The sequence below is a fragment of the Salvia hispanica genome, chromosome 4 (genome assembly GCF_023119035.1).
Source record: "Salvia hispanica cultivar TCC Black 2014 chromosome 4, UniMelb_Shisp_WGS_1.0, whole genome shotgun sequence".
NCBI lineage: Eukaryota > Viridiplantae > Streptophyta > Magnoliopsida > Lamiales > Lamiaceae > Salvia > Salvia hispanica.
Genome location: NC_062968.1, coordinates 11,673,444 through 11,694,034, shown reverse-complemented (window position 1 = coordinate 11,694,034; position 20,591 = coordinate 11,673,444). Strand labels below are relative to the sequence as shown.

General features: G+C 37.2%; 3 protein-coding genes and 1 pseudogene across 3 annotated transcripts; 3 read left to right on the top strand and 1 right to left on the bottom strand.

Annotated features, from left to right (window-relative positions):
• Positions 1-7,118: 7,118 nt before the first annotated feature.
• On the top strand, positions 7,119-13,883 carry LOC125220363 (annotated as a pseudogene).
• A 1,918-nt stretch (positions 13,884-15,801) lies between these two features.
• Positions 15,802-17,272, top strand: LOC125219590. Its single transcript, XM_048121609.1, has 2 exons — positions 15,802-15,832; positions 15,928-17,272. Exons 1-2 carry the CDS (start codon positions 15,809-15,811, stop codon positions 16,330-16,332), a joined length of 429 nt encoding a protein of 142 aa, XP_047977566.1. The 5' UTR covers positions 15,802-15,808; the 3' UTR covers positions 16,333-17,272.
• Positions 17,273-17,284: 12 nt separating this feature from the next.
• On the top strand, positions 17,285-18,847 carry LOC125219589 (putative late blight resistance protein homolog R1B-23). The gene is made up of 2 exons (XM_048121608.1): positions 17,285-17,993; positions 18,736-18,847. The coding sequence occupies exon 1, from the start codon at positions 17,285-17,287 to the stop codon at positions 17,990-17,992; it is 708 nt and encodes a 235-aa protein (XP_047977565.1). The 3' UTR covers position 17,993; positions 18,736-18,847.
• Positions 18,644-20,511, bottom strand: LOC125219588 (protein LYK5-like). The gene has a single exon (XM_048121607.1). It carries the CDS (start codon positions 20,504-20,506, stop codon positions 18,644-18,646), a length of 1,863 nt encoding a protein of 620 aa, XP_047977564.1. The 5' UTR covers positions 20,507-20,511.
• Positions 20,512-20,591: the final 80 nt, after the last annotated feature.

Here is a 20,591-nt window from a genome sequence, read left to right as displayed (position 1 = left end):
CGAGTTAAAAAAGGACAGAAACGTCACCGTTCCGTTCATATTTTCCCATTCGATGGCAATGAATAATGATGATATGGATGGGCTATAATACGATACAAACAAACAGACATAGATGGAAGATCAACTCTCAGATGAAGCCATGCATGCCACAATTTTTCTTCGTCTTACGGCATTTTTTAATCTGTTTGTATTGATTTCTGTCCCATCCCAATGCCCCAATCAAGCCAAAAGTCCTTTCTGTTTTTTCGATTAAAACATCAATTCATATACTATCTCTATTCCAATAACGTTTTTAGGAAAAAAATTCATGTTCATTTATGGAAATAAATTTCTCTATCTCTTTTACTTTTTCATGTATGGATCTTATTATCCTCTACATTATTTTAATAAAATTTTTTCATTCTCTTTTACTTTAATAATTACGAATTAAAACATGTGTCATTCCAATTAGCCTATTTTTTATGAAATATATAAGAGAAATAGAAAAAAAAATGATTGAATTATTATTAGTGGATGATGATCTCACTTCATTAGAGAAAAATATATTACTCCCTCCATCCCACAAGAGTATGCACTTTTGGTTGAACATTAGTTTTAATGAACAATTGGTAAAGTAAGAGAGAAATATAACGAAAAAATAATTTAAAGTATTGTGAGAGGAGAATGAGTCTCACATCATTAGAGTTTTCAAAAATAGAAAGTGCATACTCTTGTGAGACGGCTTAAAAATGAAAGAGTGCATCCTCTTGTGGTATGAATGGAGTATTAAAATAAAAGTGAATTTTTTATTTGACAGACTAAAAAGAAAAGAGTGACAATTTTGATGGGATGAATGAAATATTTTATAAAAAAAAAGTTTTTAAAATTAGAAAATGCAATTTTTTTTTATACTTTTTAGTTAAGCTCAAAACGACATTCATTTTCGAGACGCTTTTTTTCGTTAATCTTTATTTATTTTCAGCGATTAAGAGAACCATGGACGTTGATGATCCATGAAAAGGAGTTTAATTTAATGCTCGGAATGACATCAAAGTAAAAAAATAATGAGTGAGCAAAAGCAAGTTGCGAAAGAAATTACAAAAGAATCTTTTCAAGTCTATCGTTAGACTTTAGGATAAAGAATGAGGATTTAATTAAACAAATTTTGTCCTACCGAAGTAAATAAAGTCAAAGTCCAAATGATTAATGTCTACAAAATTTGCGTCATCCTAATTAAATTAACGTACAACCATTTGGGCCCAATTCCTCAAATAAACTTCTAAAGCCCAAATTTTATTTCTTCTTTTCAGGATCAAGATCCAACATTATCTCTCCTGATCTCCCTCAATCTCTTCTGATCTCTCTCAGTCTGCAATCAATACATGTTAAGAGATTTCTACTCTTAATCGGACGTTGACGATAGAAAGTCCGTCGGCGGCGAGGAGAACATGGTAGTTGCGGGCTTGCCCCGACGATCACGCCAAAACTAGGGTTTTGTGAAGGAAAAAACGATAAAGAAACGAGCCTTATCAAACTGCTAACACTTAAAAGAGAAAATAGCCAAGTTTCAATGCATGGTTTACATTTGACCGACTCTAAAAGACTAAAAGACTAGACATAGACTGACTCAACTTGACTCGAACACAAACCAAACTCAAAAAAAAAAAAAAAAATTAAAATAAAAGAAAGAAACACACTAGCACGCAGATGTATCAAACCGGTTTAACTTTTGGTAACCGTCCCCACAAGCTTAAGATCAATCCAATTGTTTACAGTTTCAAATTCCTTCCCCTCCCTTCTTCTATCTAATCAGTTTGTCTGTTTGTCAAGATAATTTTTATCTTTACCACTTATTGGATTCACTCGGTCACTCATTCCTCACCAAAAATGTTAGGACCATTTTCTCATTCTTTTGCCATACCACTGATGCTTTGAGTTCCACTGACACAGACTAGTTCCTTAAGGTCTTTCTTTTGGTTGTAATGGGGCTAGGGGCTTATTTTGTGTATAGGTAAGAGTCCTAGGGGTCTTAAGTTCAAAAAGGTTTTAGTAAACATATGAAGGACATGTGAAGTTAGTGACAAAACTGGAACAACCTCCATTTTTACAATTCAAAATTCCCAACATTTGGAGATGTCCCCTGCTCAGGGTTATGTTACATTTTATCCTTGCCCTGCATATTTTATCTCTATCTCTTTTTTTTGGAGGAGGGGGGGGGGAGGGGGTGTGTGATGCACTTTTTATTAGCACTAAATAAACATGCAATTATACAGAATATATATAGTATAGCTAAAGGTCAGTACCGAATAGCGAACACATGGAAAACAAGCATATATTGGCTACCCCCTACTAAGCTTCTTTCACTATTTGGAAAACCGAGAGAATTTTGGATTTTTGAAAACAACAACAACTTGAAAGCAAACAAACAATTGCAAATAATTTAAGAGGTAAAATATGAGAGAAGAGAATTTCAGGGATATGCGTTCACAAATTTTATGGTTATACAAATTTCAACTACAATACCCTAGCACAGTTTATACTTCGATAGAACGAGTCACATAAGTTTTGCCCATGCGGCACAAGCGTAGATTACTAACACTAGGGTTGTCAATCCTAGAACCGTAACTCCTAAAAGATCCTAAGACCCTTGAAAAGTCCCCACTCTCAATTAACAGTGTCGTTTTAAGGGAAACTAATTGTTGTGTCTACTAAGTGGATCTAACTCGCTAACCTCCTCTCACGATTACGTAGCAAGTTATATTAAATCATCACCGAATGTGTCACTCAAACGTGAAGTATTATGGAACAACTTAGGGAAGAAACGAAGTAAAAACAAAACGGATATTAAATAGAAAACATAATTGTATAGCCAAAGTCATTACTAACACATCCCTAGAATCCTATGAATTTAGTTACACATAATTGAATAATCTAAAAACATAGAATGAAGGGAAAACAAAGTGAAGATAAGAACTAAAACGATAAAACCCAAAGGTTGAATCCTTGTAGTCTTGATCTTCTCTTGATTTCTTCCTCAAGAGCATGATAGAACTCTCTCAATTTTATGCTCTAGAATTATATGGCAAAAAGAAGATCATAATGAAGAGGTTTGAGGGGATATTTATAGAGGAAAAATCGAGCTCCATCAAATAAGGTAAAAAGTAGCTAAGTTTGGTAAATCTTGTGGAGAAAGTAGGTCAATTTCGTGTGCCGCATTTTCCAAGCGGGCCGCTGCGTCTCGACCAGCGGTCGCTGCACATTGATCCGTAGACTCTGCCTCTTGGATAGCGGTCGCTACACTATGTTGCAGCGGTAGCTGTGAAAAATCCCGTAGCTTCGGAAACTCTTCGAGCGGTCGCTGCGCACTCTCTAGTGATCGCCGAAGCTAGAGATGCCCAAGGTTTTCGGTTCCGGTGGTTAACCGCCGGTTCCAAACCTCAGAACCGGAATCATGACATTTTTTACGAACTGAAACTGCCATATTTGGAACCGCGGGCCGGTTCCGGTTCAAGATTTTACGAACCAAAACCATCACCGAACCGCCGGTTTCGGACGGTTCTGAACCACCAGTTAACCGGCGGTTTCACGGTTCCAGCGAGGTATTCAAGGCGTCAGCCATTGGTAGCCAAGGAGCAGCTTTTTCAGATGATTTTTTGACCGAAACCGTTGGTTAACCGCGAAACCGGCGGTTAACCGTGAAGCTGGCGATTTCCCGATCCCGGTGCGGAACACAAGGCTAACACGTTGCAGCGCCGATTTGATGTTTCATGCAGGTGGTTAGGCGGTTCGTTGACCAAAACTGGCGATTAACCGGCGGTTCCGCCGGTTTTGTTCGATTTTCAAATTATTTTATTTTTAATTCTGATTTTGAATTCAAATTGGTCCATTATCCCCCCCCCCCCATTTTTATCTATAAATACCCCATTCTATAAAATCGATATGATTTTCACCTTATTCGTCTTATTTCAATTTAAATTATCCATTGTTTTGTTCCAATTTATTGTATAAGTCCAAAATTTCAAATTACATAGCAAAAAAAAAATGAAAAATCGCCAAACCGAACCGGAACCGTCCGAAAACCAACGGTTTGGAACCGGAACCGAAACTGCCGGTTTTCAAACTGAAATCGGAACCTTGAAATAGCCTCACAGTTCGGTTCCGGTTCCACATTTCCCAAAATTGGAACTGGCAGTTCTGAACCGGAATCGGCGGTTTACGAATCGTGGGCATGTCTAGCCGGAGCGGACCGCTACTGGCTCAGCGGTTGTTGGGCCTTAGCGGTCACTGTGCATGTTGTAGCGGACCTCTGGGCGTCTCGAAAACTCCAAATTTCCAACTTCGACTTTTTGCTGTCTTTTAGGTTCAAGTATGCACAAATAGCACAAAACACGTCAAAATACCAAATAGAGAAAATATGCAAAATATGGACATGAATTGTGATTTTGACATTAAAAACGGACCAAATAAAGGCCTTAAAACAGTGCAAAATCCAAGCGTATCAGGGCGGTTAGATTACATTTTACTCTTGCCTTTTTTTTCCCACAAAATATTTCTCCTTTCTTTTCTTACATTTTACTCCTGCCCTATTTTTTTCAAAAAATCGTTCTCCTTTCTTTTCTTTTCTTTGCTAAGACTGTACATTTTTTCCTTTTCTTCTCTTTCCTTGTTTGGCTATTTTTTCTATTCTATCCCATTTACCCCAATTGGTGAGTTGCTCCATTCTATCCCCTTACTCACATGGTATACCGGCTCATGGTTCCAAAGAAGGGTAGTGTTTAGTGTGGCTCAAGTTGGGCTTTGCTGGCTATCGCTATCGCCTTTGGTCCTCACTATCCTATGTCAATTCCCTCTTAGCATGAAGTGACAACCTCTCTATTTTTTTAGTGTAGTAGAAAGTGTTCTACTATAGGCTTTTAACTCAAATTTTAGCGGGCTTCACAAATGGCTTAAGTTAAGGCTTTTCCATCGTTCGCACCTTCCATACTGATTTCAATTTATTAAAGGAAAGGTTCTCACAAATCAACATGTATCATTTCTTCATTCACTCTTACTAAGGGAATCATGCCTTTTATTTTACTTAGTTTATACCAAAAAAAAAACACAGAAATCCTAAAAAAAAGACTAGCAACAGACACTATACCGACTTAACAAATTAACATGTACTATTAACACTAACTACACTACCCCCCTCCCAGCTTCATTTTAGGTTGCCTTCAAGCTCACTTGATGAAATGGAATACATGGTAGTTAGTCCCCAATAGATAAACACAAATTTCTCACACTTAGACCAAGCATTGGGCTAAGTGGAAGAAGACAAAACATATTACATGCGTCACAAAACAGATACCAACAAATATAATTGAAGGGGTTGGCAGCGGAAGCGCGCATCAAATAAATCACATAATTAACTCGATCTATTTAGCAGATTATTTAGACAAATTCTATTCGCGTAATTATCACATGTACCATGCTCATAACTTGAATTAAAATATGCTTTAGTATAATTGAAACCTAAAATAAGCAAAATCCATAATGTGAATTAACCAAAGCAAGCATGAAATATGCAGTCATCTACATTATTAGATGACATGTGACATTAATCTAACAGTTAGATCAGAAGATCCCACTACAATGGACTACAAGTGTTTTGTTTTTGAACAATATTTACCATGTCAATATGAATACATCCAAGTTTGTACTCCCTCCGTCCCAACTAATATGACATACTTTTCTTTTTAGTTTGTCCCAACCAAGATGATACATTTCTATTTTTGATAACTTTTTCTCTCCAATTAATATACCAAACCATTTTATTTTTTGTGTAGTTAAATACTCAACTCTATTTCTCTCTCCATTTAATACTTTCACCCACTGTTTCTCTTTCTAATTAACTATATTAACCAATGTTTTAAAAACCGGACCGGACCGGCCGGTTCGACTGGTCGGACCGCGAACCGGTAGGTAGTCCGGTCCGGTTCACTCCTTTAAACCACCAATGCATTGAACCGCTGTGAACCGGCAGAACCGGCCGGCCGGACCGATTGGACCGTGAACCGGAAACCGGTTTAATATTGTTTTGTTTAAATTTTTTTAAAATTTGTTGTTGGTAGGAGTTGAACCCATGACCTCTCTTCTACATAAGAAGACCTCTCCCACTCCACCACATGAGCTCATTGAACAATTTGAACATCAAATATTTTTATACATTAACCATTAAATTTTTATCTACAAAAACTAATAATTCATTTTAATTTTATATTCTTTAATATAATTGTTAATTATAATATAAATAATTATCATCCTCTATATTTTAATGATGCTCTACTTACCATCTATATTATTATTAGTACCATATAAGATTCATTATTTACTATAAATAAATTTTTTATATTACATGCTTAATTTATATACCCTAGCTATTGACATCAATGAATATTTTTATCTAAACTTAATAAATATTTTTATCTAAACTTAATAAATATTTTTATCTAAACTTAATACCTAATTCGTATTTAATTATAATATTATTTTATGAAATAAATTTTCTTAAATTAATAAACATCATCTATTTTAATACATAAAAATATTAAATTTCTTAATAATATATAATATATGTGTTTATTATATATTCCGGTTCAACCAATGGTTCGACCAGTGAACCGGTTGAACCAGTGAACCAGTAACGACGCCGGTTCGCCGACCGGTCCGATTTTTAAAACATTGATATTAACCAATAACTCCTAAAATCTTGTGTCGACTAAGAAATGTGTCATCTTAGCTCGGACGGAGGGATATCTCAAGATTGTCAAAATATCTTTGGTCTTTAATCTTTGTTGTACATATGAAAGAATTGAAATAAAAATAAGTTACGGGAGACAAATCAGGGTTTTGTAGCATAATTACATACTCCCTCTGTCCTAAGGAAGATGACCCATTCCTTAAACGGCACGAGATTTTATGCAATTTTATTTTGTATGTTAAGTGGTGAGAATAAAGTAAGAGAGAAAAAATAAATAAACTAAAAGTGCTTCTATTTTTAGTAATGAGTCATTTTAGTTGGGACAAACCAAAAAAGAAAATGGGACGACGGAGGGAGTACCATTTGTTGCAGCCTCCATTGCTTGGGCCGGAGCCCGGGCATGCAGAAAAGGAAACTGCTAAACCAAACGCCACTTATGGTATGAGTCTATGATACCAAACACGCCCTAACTAGATTGGGTAATTTGTTACAAATGGACTGTCCATTCTTTCAGCTGTTGACTCCCTCATTATGCTTTCGTCACCCAAATTTGATGCCTCGTCTGATCTGATTCTTCCAAATTCTGCTGATTCTTGATCTGTTTCTGGTAAAACCCATACGTCTCTCTTACATATTTCCTGCTAGGGATACTGGTGTTGTGGATAACTCTTTATAATGAGTATACATTTTCTGTTTCGATGATTTAATTGGTTTTGCTTTGAGAAAGTTGTAACTAGATTTTTGGATTTTAGAATTCGTGCACAGTGAACTTTTTGAGTTTAATGATTGTTTGATCTTTTGATCCCTTTCCTTTTGGCTTCTGCTGGAATTAGCTAAAGAATAAAAATTGTAAAATGATTGAACATAACTAGTTTGCTGCCTGAGAAGCTTCAAAATTCCTTGCCAGTCTGCTGTGTATAAGTGTAGAGGCGAAAATACAGAATCTGAAAAGGGCAGTATCACGAGAAATACGAAGATGATACAATTTGGGAAGGACCTCTGATTTCATCTGCAATCTCCCCTTGGCCTCTAACATCATTGGTTCAATTTCATTTGCATCATCTTCTGTGTTGATTCATAATTTAGGATCAATTGTTCGATTTTGACATGGAAGGACTTGATAGAGCAATCGTACTTTCCATAGCTGAAGGTGACAAGAAAGAGAAGGGTAAAAAAGTTCTAGGTAAGTCAAGCAGCTACAACATTTTCTCTTGAGGATTCACACCCAATGGTAGATTCTGTCAACTTATTTCTTGTGTTTGGGGATCTGTTGTGATATCTTTTTGTGAATATGAGCTAATTAGAAAATTGTCTGGGAAGTTTGAGATATCTTTTTTTATTATCTCTATGGTGTTTCTTTACCATGAGTTAAGTTAGTAAAGAAGCATCAATGTGTTTGAAATATTTTAAGGATTTGGTAAGCTCGGTAACTTGGACTCGTGAATGCAGATAATGATTCTCAGTTGGACAAAGATTAGCAGCTTGCTAAGGCTCTGCAAGAAAGTTTGAATGTGAAGTCCTCCCCTCGATCATCTCCACCCATATCACCTCAACCTCCTTCACCCCAATCACCTCAACCTCCTCCAACTCAGTTACCTCAACTCCACTATCCTTCTGGATACAGGTAATACATTTCCCAGTAATTTATCATTTTCAGCTTTCTGTATGTTTCAGTTAAAATTTTTAGAATCTTATCAACCTATCAGATCGATTGGTGGAACATATTCTTCGAAGTTCTGGCTAGGTTATTTATGCAAAGTTGATCTGCAAATAGAAATTTAAAGTTATCGAACTGAAAACATGTCCATTCTTATGCTTTTAATATACATAAGCAAGTAATGCAATTTTTATGCAATATTTGAGAAGCGTCGCAAGTATATTAGCAATGTCATTAGCTGTTACTCTTAGTAACTCAAAGAACTCAAAGATTTTCAGTATCCAAACTTCATGAATACTTTTAGAGGTTGCGATCGTTCTGAATCTCTATGATAACATCAACATCCTTCGATATTACATTATTACTCCCTCAGCGATTACACATCCTACTTTTTTTGGTGGCTCGAGTTTTAAGAAATGTCAAGGAATTTGGGTGGAAAATGTTAGTGGAATGTGGGTCCAACTTATAAATTAGTTTTATAATAAAATGCGAATGGAATGAGTTAATGGAACGTGATATCTACGTTACCATATATATTAAAAGTGAAAAGATTCAAGTCATAATCGCAGCCTGAGGGAGTACTATTTGATAGAAACGTACGCAAGCTATTGTGTCTCGGACATTTTTATGAGTCTCTCGATATATTGTCTCAAAGAGAGCTAGCACATTCATATAAAATGTTGAAAACTGAAATGAATGTCTTGTTATGACTTAATTTTCAACATTCATTGTATGAGTTGGCTATTCTTTTGGTAGAGAATACTTTTTTTAACTCTCATGAACCGGCTTATTCATCTTGTGTAGAATCTGCACTGGTTGCAATACTGAAATTGGCCCTGGAAGATACTTGAGTTGCATGGGAGCTGTTTGGCATCCAAAATGTTTCTGTTGTAATGCTTGCGACCAAGAAATTTCTGATTATGAGGTGCTAAACTGTTATGAGAACATTATACGGAGTAGTTTCATTTTCTGACTTTCTAGGTGCCTCGTTTATATTCCCTATGTCTCTTTGATACTCCCTCCATCCCCAAAAAACAGGCCTAATGGGTGCGCTATGTGTTTTAATTAAAACTGGTTGGTGTATCACTGTGAGTGGGGAAAATGTCCCACCTTAGGGGGAGGGCAGTGTTAGTATTAATTAATAAATGTATTATGAGTAGAGAAAGTAGTGGGCCATGTGGTAGAAATAGAAAATAAATCGATATACTGACAGTGATATGTTGTGGGGTAGTTTCTATGACTCTATGAATAGAATTGGACTAATCTTTGTGTACATACCAAAATGGCAAAAAAAGATTGTTTAGCGACGGGTTACATAACTTGAATGGACCAATAATCTTATGAACTGACTTATCTCGAATTCTGTTTCAGTTTCCCATCTATAAAAATCATCCCTTCCATAAATCATGCTATAAGGACTTGCACCACCCCAAATGTGATGTTTGTAAGAACTTTGTAAGTGTTCTTCATATTCTTTTGCTGTATATATAGTTTGATACACAGTACATACATTTCGGATTACATTTAGCTTATTCTTTTACTATTGTGTGATTGGGTTTGGACTAGAATGAGTTATATTTGTTGTTTGGTATTTCTCGATTGACCTACCAGAGTCATACTTGTTACTTTAGAGCTTGGGTCTTATATTTATTTTCCATCCATGTAGATTCCCACGATTGCAGCCGGACTTAATGAGTACAAAGCTAATCCTTTCTGGCATCAGAAGTACTGCCCTTCACACAAACATGATGGAACACCCCGTTGCTATAAGCCATGGAAGGAGAGAAAATTGTACAGTCTATTATGTGTAGGCATCATAGTTTTACTAAAGTGGCATAGGGGCTGATTATTTATTCTGGTGCCAGGGTCATCACCACATGCCGGAGACTAGAGGCCATTGCCTATCTGAAGAGAAAACTGTTAGCACAGTACAAAAAAATATTAAATACTATGAAATGAAAATCAGCTGAATAACGCTGTTAGAATATTTCTTTCTCAACTTTCGACCCTTCAATTCCCAGATACTGAGGTGACCCAAAAAAGGAGGATATCGTACAGACATGTCTCCTGAGCCTTACAGGCTCGTTCAAAAATGTGAAATAACAGCAATCCTCATTCTGTATGGTCTGCCTAGGTAGAGTAACTTATATGTTATACTATGAGGTATAGCTCATCTTCTGCCTTCTTGGATCCTCACCATAAGTAACAGCGATTCTCATTCTGTAGATAACTGACTGGGTCAATCCTGGCTCATGAAATGATGCATGCGTGGCTCCGTCTGAAAGGTAAACGTTCACTAATATGCTAGCTCAGATGTGGTTATATTCAGAGATCATTCCTGGCTCTGGTAGCAATGCAGCTACTGCCTCGACCTCAGTATCCTCGTCTGGCTCTTCAAAGAAGGAGAAGAGGTTTGAATTTGGGAAAAAACTTGGTCAGATTCTCATACAGCAGATAGAATCGGATAGTTCTGAAGTTTACGGAGATGGTTTCAGGGAAGGCAACACGGCGGTGCTCAAATATGGGCTGGGGAGCACTCTCGATCACATTCGCCTGACAGGGAATATTTCTTGTTAACTTGATATCTCCGTATTTGGTATGAAATTTTTTCTCTATATGCAAATGTCTTGCATATTGGATGCCCAGAAAGTAAATGACTTTTTAATTTTTCTTTAACTAATTGCCGAAAAAAAGGCCACCAAATGTAATTGTACCGAAAATATTTGTTCATGTATCATCAAATAGTTGGTACGAGAATCGATCCAAGTTCTCCCCCTTTGATAATTATTTTATTTTTTATTTTTATCGATTTGTTGTTGGAGCAAAGACGACAGCGAAGCCAACTAGTGAGGGAGTGGAGGAGTTGGCAAGACGAGTGGGCAATGAAAGCATCAAGGCTATGAAAATAGGCAGAAAATGCAAGCATAATGAAGTGAAGGGGGAAGAGAAACTTGATTCATATATTCATATCTTCATAATGAAATAAAATAACTATAGCTAATTTTATCTTCTAAAATGCAGAACATGGATCATAACTTCTCCACGAAAAAGGAAACACTAGCAACTATCTTTCACACACAATCCTTCATTCATTTCTTGGTGTGAGACTGTGAGTGGGACGTGCGTCTAGCTCATGATTCAACGCGCGGGGGCTTGCTGAATCTTTGGTTTGCAAGTTGGGCTACATATTGGGCTGTTGAATGAGCTGCAAAAATATATTCCTCCCTCTCTTCAATATTAATGGGCTCCTTAGTACGATGAATGGAATGGAGATGAGAATGAAATGATAATTCCATTCCATTCTTGTGCTTGGTAAGCACGAGGAATGCAAAAGGAATGAAATTGTTATTCCATGATTGATTTCATTCCTATGTTTGATAACTACAAATTAATATAGAAATGGAATGGAATAAAATATGAATAATTAATATGTTGATTTTACTATGTGTGAAATGTGTGAAGTATTAAAAAAAATTATTTTAATTTTATTATAAAATTGTGATGATATTAAATTTATATATGAATATAAAATAATATATAATTTTGTTAAAATTTAAAATGAGGAAAAAGGAAAATGGAATGGAATGGAATGGGTATTCCCATGTGGAATGGAATGGCCTTTCCAAAAGGAATGGTGAATCACCAAGCAAAAAAATGGAATGAAGGTAGGAATGTCAATCCATTCCACCATACCAAGAGGGGCCTAAATGTGTCACATTAACATTCTGCGATATTCAAATTGGCTGTTGTTTCCGTCTTTCAACTGACGTTCGAACTATAATTCATATTCAGTAATATTAGTCAGAGAGAAATAGAGAGTGCCTATTAATTAATGTAGGAGACACTGCACCACCATTTAGTTGAATAGACTGAGTTATATTCATTTGGTATTTCTCGATTGACCTATCAAGAGTCATACTTGTTCCTCGAGAGCTTTGGTCTTATATTCATTTTCCATTCATGTAGATTCCCTTGAATGCAGCCGGGCTTATTGAGTACAGAGTTCATCCTTTCTGGAAGCAGAAGTACTGCCCTTCACACGAACATGATGGAACATCCCATTGCTGTAGCTGTAAAAGAATGGAGGTGAGCAGTACAAATTAGATTTTCTTTGAAGGGAAACTGAAAGAAAGAGATACGAACATGAGATCTTCATGAACGGGAAATACATAGTAGTCTCTCTGTCCTAACTTAGTAGAGTTCGTAATCCTGATGTCCCAACTTATTTGAGTCATTTCTCTCCACTCTTACTTTATTTCTCTTATTTTACTTTCATTTATCTCTCCTACTTTATTCTAGATTTAATTTTATTATGTCTTTTTGTATTCTATTTAACATAATTTCTAATCTCCCACTCTTCGTGCTAAAAAAAATGTCCCAACTAAGTTGGGACAGAGAGGGAGTATGTCTTAGTATTTTTTACCTATTTAATGGTTGTCCCGTAGTGCAGCCAGTAGATACTATATATATCATTCTTGATGATCGGAGGAAGCTGTGTTTCGAGTGTCTAGATTCATCAATAATGGATACACACGAGTGCCAACCGCTTTACCTTGAAATACAAGAATTTTACGAAGGTCTAATGATGAAGGTAGAGCAGCAAGTGCCATTACTCTTGGTCGAGAGGCAAGCACTAAATGAAGCCATCGAAGGAGAGAAAACTGTACACTCTACTCTGTGAAAGCATCATAGTTTTCCTAAAGTTCTCATCGGCAAAGGGGCTGATTTAGTAATATTTATTCTGTTGCCAGGGTCATCACCACACGCCGCAGACTACAGGCCTTTGCCTATCAGAAGAGCAAACTGTTAACACAGTACGAGCAAATCATTAATGTGACCTAAAAATCAAACTGAATAACGTTGTGAAAATACTTTCGCTCTTAACTTTCGACCCTTCACTTCCCAGATACTGAGGAGACCAAAAATAGGAGCATATTGGATAGCAGGCATGTTTCCTGAGCCTTACAGACTCGTTCGAAAATGTGAAGTAACAGCGATCCTCATTCTGTATGGTCTGCCTAGGTAGAGAGGTATAGCTAATCTTCTGCCTTTGGATCCTCACCGTAAGTAATCTATGTCCTGATGTAGGTTACTGACTGGGTTGGTCCTGGCTCATGAAATGATGTATGCGTGGCTCCGTCTAAAAGGTTAACGCTCACTAATTTCTCTTGCTGTAGTACATGCCTACACACTTATCAACTTTCAGGTTACCCAAATCTTAGTCCAGAAGTTGAAAGAGGAATCTGCCAAGTGCTAGCTCAGATGTGGTTAGATTCAGAGATCAATGCTGGCTCTGGTAGCAATGCAGCTTCTGCCTCGACCTCAGCATCCTCGTCTGGCTCTTCGAAGAAGGCGAAGATGTCTGAATTTGAGAAAAAACTTTGCGAGTTTTTCAAACACCAGATTGAATCAGACAATTCTGCAGTTTACGCCAACAAGGTGGTGCTCAAATACGGGCTGAGGAGCACACTCGATCACATTCGCCTGACAGGGAGATTTCCTTGTTAACTTGATAGCTCAATTCGGTATTGGAGTTCATGCTCTATATTTGTATATATTCATTCGTCTTGCATGTTGGATGCCCAGAAAGTAAATGACTTTTTTAATTTTTCTTTAACTAATACTCAGCTATAGAATACAATGAAAGCAAATATAAGCCACCAAATGTAATTGTACCGAAATATTTGTTAGTGTATCATCAAATCGTTGGTACGAGAATCGATCCAAGTTCCCCCTCAATGCGCAGGGGGCTTTCTGCATCTTGGGCTTTGGAGTTAGGCTGTTTTATGAGCTGCAAAAAAATAATGTTACTCCTTCCGTTGCTTTGGATGAACTGGAAGGGTATGCTACCGACCGAAAGGAGCCTCTTATTGATATGGCAGATGTCGAGAATCATACGTTTATGGCAGTTGCACCTGATCCCAAGTGAAGTAAAGTAGAAGAGTGGATAAAGTTTGTGAGATTAGAAGTTTTGGTTTCTGCCATGAAAAACGTGGCTCAAATAACTTTAAAGAAATGGAATATAACTCATTTAAATTGAGATATAGTAAATACCATGGTTACATTTTATACTAGGTTTGTCAACTTGTCAAATACTACCTCTGGTGCCTAATAGATGTCTCAAATTTGATCGGTGACGGTTTTAAGAAATTGAGGCTTTGTAAAAAAAAGTGGGTAAAAAAAGTTAGCGAAATGTGGATTCGACTTTTATATACTTTCTCTGTCACATAAAAACAGGGAATTTGGGACTGAACAAGTTTTAATGATAAATTGATAAAGTAGGAGAGATAGAAAGAAAAAATGATTGAAGCATTGTCGGTGAAAAATGATGCTCACTTCATAAGAGAAAAAGACTTACCAAAAAAGAAAGACCGAATTTGGATTATATCAAAAGGCGAAATGAATTTAGATTTTCCAATTGGTCTAGATCATTTCAAGACAAGTAGACTATTTATGATGCCTTTAGATGAGCTTTAGGGGAATGGTTCAGAGATATTGTAGAGTGAAACCATGCAATGCCAGATACGAGATAGATCTTTAAAAGAACAAGGGTATTTTCATATTCAAGAATCAGTTCATTACTCTGTGTTTTCACTTTGATGATTATTTGCAAGGATTTCGAAAAGGCTTCATACTTTCCAAGTGAATCCTTCTACATCGATATAGAGTTATATTGGACAAAAGATGACAAAATGGAATTAAGGAGGAAGAAAAGGGGACATTGTCTATCATAAACCGTGTCGCTTTGCACAATGTTTGTAGATTTTTGAGTAAGTTTTAAAACGACACAATGTCTAAACTATTAGGAAGAAATTGGTTATGCATTGTCTATCACAATGTTTGGAGCTATTAGGTTATGCATGGTTGTTTGATTGGTTTTATAATCACTTATATAGTGAGACGGAGGGAGTATATAAGTATGGTGGACTACTAAAATTATTTTTTGCGTTCAACTTTTGGACATTTTTGCAATTCTCCTCGTCCAAACTTTCCATAGATTTATTTAAAACAACACAAAAATGCAACCAAAAAGGGAAACTCCACTAATAAAATTTGAATGAACAGTATGTTTTGAATTACGTATGGATTTCTTCGCTAAGAATATTACCAAAAATACTTTTACTTTTTTTGAAGGATAAAATTAAATTCAATTTCAAAAAGGGATTATATCTGAATTGTCATCTTCGATGTGTTTTAAGATTGTGGTTGATATTCACAAGCACAAAAGCACCTACCTTTATAGTCACTTACTGTATTTGTTTTTGGCTAAAAGTAAATTTTGAGTGGCGAACTAAAGAGCAATTATTAGTTGTGCCTTATAAACAATGGGAGCCAGCTGCAAAGGAAGTTGTTCCTATATCACAGTATCACAATTTTCTCTGCAGATTTATCTCATTTTCATTCACACTGCTCATCTATATTCATGGCGGCTTATGCAGCTCTGCTTTCTCTTATACGTATCATAGATGATATTGAAACTCATCCTTCCCCTCCAATTTCCCTTGATAAACAACAAGTTGAATCTCTGACTGAAAAACTTGTCTTTTTGCAGAAATTTCTTGAAAGCTATAACTCCCCTTTTGCATACAGCGACGAAGAAGACCCGTTGGAGATGCGCATTGTAGATGTAGCTCGTGCAGCTGAAGATTTGATCGAGTCCTATATTATTGACACTGTCCAGCTTTCTGCAAAAGCAGCCAACGACAATGGTGATGAACAAGTTAGTTGCATACACTTGTATCAAGATCTGCAAAATGTGATAGAAGAAATGGATTTGTTGAAGAAAGAGGTGATTGCGATAATGAGGGAGAAGGCAGTGCACCAGAGAACTGATGGTGCTGATTTTCGATCCGATTCCACAGAAAAGAACCATCTCACGATAGGGTTTGATGATGTGCTTCTTCAACTCCTTATAGGCTTACTGATGGAAACCCCAATCGCCAAATCATCCGTATAGTAGGGATGGGTGGCATCGGTCTTGCAAAAGGTGCGTTTGAACACCGGCTTATTAAGGATCATTTTGATATTTGCGTGTGGACTACCATTTCCCAAGAATATTATATAGTAGAAACTCTTAGGGAAGTTCTCACTCGAGCAAGAGGGTGCTCGAGCAATATTAATGAGAATGATTTACAAGTAGCACTACACAAGTGTTTATGAGGTAGGAGGTATCTCATTATATTGGATGATATGTGGAGTATAGATGTGTGGGATAAATTGAAATTTTCCTTTCCTGATTGCAATGAGGGTAGTCGAATAGTAGTAACAACTAGGATGTCGAACTTGGCTGCCCACTTGACTGATTCCTACAATGTCTGTAAGATGAGTTTGCTAGATGAGGATAGTAGCTGGACTTTGTTATCCAAAACTGTATTTGGGGAATAGAGTTTTCCTACTGATCTCAAGCAAATTGGAAAGGAAATTGTTGGAAAATGTAATGGACTTCCTTTGGCAATCACTGTGATTGGGGGTCTAATGGCTAAATCCAATTTTACACTAGGATATTGGGAGCACATGCAAGAAAACTTAAGCGCAATAGTGAATTCGGAGAATGATGATTATTGCTTGAAATTATTGAAACTTAGCTATAATCATTTGCCAGCCTATCTAAAGCCTTGTTTTCTTTATATGGGAGTGTTTGAGGAAGATAGTGTAATTACTGCTTCAGAAGTTGTCAAGTTATGGATTTCTGAGGGATTTCTGAAATCAGTAAACGACAAAAGCTTGAACACAGTTGCCAGAGAGTACTTGAAAGAGCTAATTGATAGAAATCTGATTCTAGTTCATGACTTGGGGTTCCTTGGGAATGTAAAATCATGCATGATTCATGATTTATTAAGAGATCTATGTATAAAAGAAGCTAAAAAACAGAGATTTTTTTATGTCGTGGGAGAACAAAGTCCATTATAATGGAGAATCTAGAGGTGCTCAAAGGAGTGGAGAATTTCAGTTTAAGTGAAGATGATGTTAAAAGAATTCCCAATATTATGAAATTGGTTGTGATTTACAATGTGGAGCTAATTGAGCGAGTGGACTGTCTCAGCTATCTTCAGTGTTTTAGTAAACTGGAATCCTTGATGTTACAGTTCCCCTGGTTTGTTGATAGAAAGTATCAGCTGAAGATGAGTTTCCCACCCTCACTTAAGAAGTTATATCTTGATGTGCCAACTAATTTTGAGTTGGAAGACATACTGCCAATGTTAGGTTCTTTACCACTTCTTTGGAGGCTCAGATTAGATGGAGGTCGCTTTAGAACACGAAAGTGGGAAACAATTGAAGGCCAATTCCGCAGTCTTAGGTTATTAGCATTGGGCGGATGTGGTGATCTAGAAGATTGGACAGTGTTAGAGAGCTCCCACTTTCCACTTCTTGAGGAGCTTCATCTTCTGAATTTAGATGAACTGGAGGAGATCCCTTCAGAAATCGGAGAAATAGCAACACTCAGATCAATTATATTGGATTCTTGCAATGACTCAATGGTGTTGTCAGCTAAACAGATATTGGAGCAGCAACAGGATTTACATGGAGACGAATTAGACCTTCATGTAATCGTTCGACTTTGGGAGAAAGATGAAGATCTGCTAAAGTTAGCCACTTCCAATTTTGAAGTTTACTAAAGTATGTTTGTATATTTTGATGAAGTATTATTAGTTGAGTTTTAATATAAAATGTTCCTTTATAAATGGATGTGTATAACTGTGTAGCAAGAATGTGGAGCTACTGAATATGTGGGAAGTAGGAGGGCTAACATGCAAATAATGAAAGGTGAAGGGAGTTAGTTAAAACCGTTGGAGTGAGAAATCTGTTTCAAGCACACTACTCATATTCATGTCATTAAACACTATATTTGTGAGAAAATATTGTCTACTTACTTAGCTACTGTAATTGTTGTGAGATAGAGAAGAAAGTTTTGAGTGTTGTTCTTGAGTAAATTATATTGTGTTCTTGAATCTTGAGATAAAAAGACAAAACCAATTTATGGTTGTAGTTTTTGAATTTTAAGTACAAATATTTGGCTATACTATAATTATATTGCCGTCTACAGTATAGTTTTAGGACTAATAAAAATTGCACCAATCACTCCTATTAAAGATCACTGAACCGATTGATGTTATTTAGGTTTTAATTTCTTTGATTGTATCATGTATGTACTTTATAAAATATGAAACTCGCCTTGTACCACTTTTGTCACAAAATATAGAACACATTTGCATATCTTATGTAACTTACAAGATGTAAAGCAAAGCATTAGATGATTCATACTAATTTTATTCAATGGAAAATGATTGAGAATTGTAGACATCAGGCTGAATTTTCATGAGAGCATTAACAACTTCACCCATGCTTAATCTTGTGGTAGGTTGTGGAGCCAAGCACGCGGCGCACAGCTTCAGCAGACGCAGTGCTAGCTCACTCTGGTCGATGGCGAAGCCAAGTGGATGCTTCACATGAAGACGAGGATCAACAAGGGCATTAGCATCATCTGCCATGTGTGTTCCATCAGCAGCAGAGATCACTACTTCAGACAGAAGAGATTCCTCACCATCTTTTACCAACACAGCTTCTCTTCCGGTGATCAACTCCAACAGCACCACCCCAAACGCGTAGACATCTATCTTAGGGCTTACCTCCCCTGCTTCAACATACTCCGGTGCCATGTAACCCTTTTCTCCAACAACCGAGCCGGTATGTGACTTCCCATTCTCTCCAGCTAAGCTAAAATTTGTGATCTTTGCTCTGAGTTCGCGGTTGAGTAAGATATTGCAACTGTTGATATCCTTGTGCACATAAGCTGGAGAAGTGCAGTTGTGTAGATAATCGAGCCCATTTGCAACGTCTAGAGCAATGAGAATCCGGTGGTTCCAACTGTGGGCGAAGGCACTCGTTTCTCTACAAAGCCAGTTCTTTAAAGAGCCCTCCTCCATGTACTCATAAACTAGGTAGAATACTTCATGATGCTCACAAACACCATAGAGGTTGATCAAGTTGAAGTGGTTGAGATTGCCAAGAATTTTAATCTCTTTGGAGATATCTCTGCTTGTCTTCTTCACAGCTACTCGATTCCCACGAAGAATCCCATGGTAGATGGACTCACTCAACCTCCTCTGTGGGCTGAAGTTGTCTGTTGCAGCCTCCAACTCTTCATACTTGTATATTTTCAAACTTTCCCCTATTCCAACAACCTTATCTAGAAAGTGCTCAGGTAATCTCTCCTTCATTTCCCTCGAGAATCGAGCAGCTCTAACTCTCCTAAAATGCATGAATCCGAGGAGAGCAAGAAAGCAAAATACAACCAGAGCAGCACCAGCACCTACCCCCACAGAAATCCATCGAAACGGCTTTGTGTGGGACACTGCTGCGTATGGAAAGGATGTAGAGAAAAACCATCTCAACTTAGAAGCTTGAGGTTCTGTTTGTAGAGGAATCAAGATAGTTGTGAAGGGATAAACGATTGGATCCTCGGTAGCAAATCCATTCGCTGTAGCTACACTTTTGGCACTCACATTGAACTTTTTACTAATATTAGCAACAGAATCATGCCATGTTAACAAGAATGTGAGCAGAAACTTGGTCCCGTTCGATATCTGCTCCTGACTCGGACAAGCACACCTGAGGGGCACCCGAAGATTCGTTGATGGGATTAACTTCAATTTGTTATAAGGGTTCTGGTGTTTGAGGGCATTACATGAGGTGAGGCCTTGGTAAGTCTGGTTTGCAATGGTGAAGTATGTCTCATTCGTGGACTTGTAGACGTAGGAGGTGTTGGCCTGATAGTACTTCCCCAAGCACGAGCACGTTGCAGGAACGAACACAGCACTGTCGGGAGGTAGGATCTCAGAGGCCGTGATGTTGTTGAGGCGTGCCAGCTCTTGAGGGTCGGACGAGGTTAGGTTGGCAATGGACGAGGCTGAGGAATAAGGTGGTTGGGTTCTGAACATCAATATGGCTTTGCAAGAAGGCCTTTCGTCGTTGCAGCTGTAGAGGAAGGCCGGAGATGGTCCTGTTTCATCGGATGCTTCACAGTTCATAACCGAATTACCTGAATACTGCTGCTGGCCGTTGGATCGAGATGGCGACGAGGCCAATATTATAAGAAATGTGATTAGATTCTTGCTTATGATCATGTACATTTTTGCAGAGGCTATATTGGATGAAGAAGCATAATAGAATTGAGTAATTTGAAAATCAATCTTATAAGTTATAACAACCAACCAA

What these genes read in the sequence shown, in the direction of transcription:
- LOC125219590 (XM_048121609.1), top strand. Translation starts at nt 15,809, where the DNA reads ATGCAGCTCTGCTTTCTCTTATAC. An exon ending in AGCTCTGCTTTCTCTTATAC is followed by an intron (nt 15,833 to 15,927) that starts GTATCATAGATG and finishes GTCTTTTTGCAG; the next exon opens with AAATTTCTTGAAAGCTATAA.
- LOC125219588 (XM_048121607.1), bottom strand. Translation starts at nt 20,506, where the DNA reads ATGTACATGATCATAAGCAAGAATCTAATCACATTTCTTATAATATTG.
- LOC125219589 (XM_048121608.1), top strand. Translation starts at nt 17,285, where the DNA reads ATGGAGAATCTAGAGGTGCTCAAAGGAGTGGAGAATTTCAGTTTAAGT.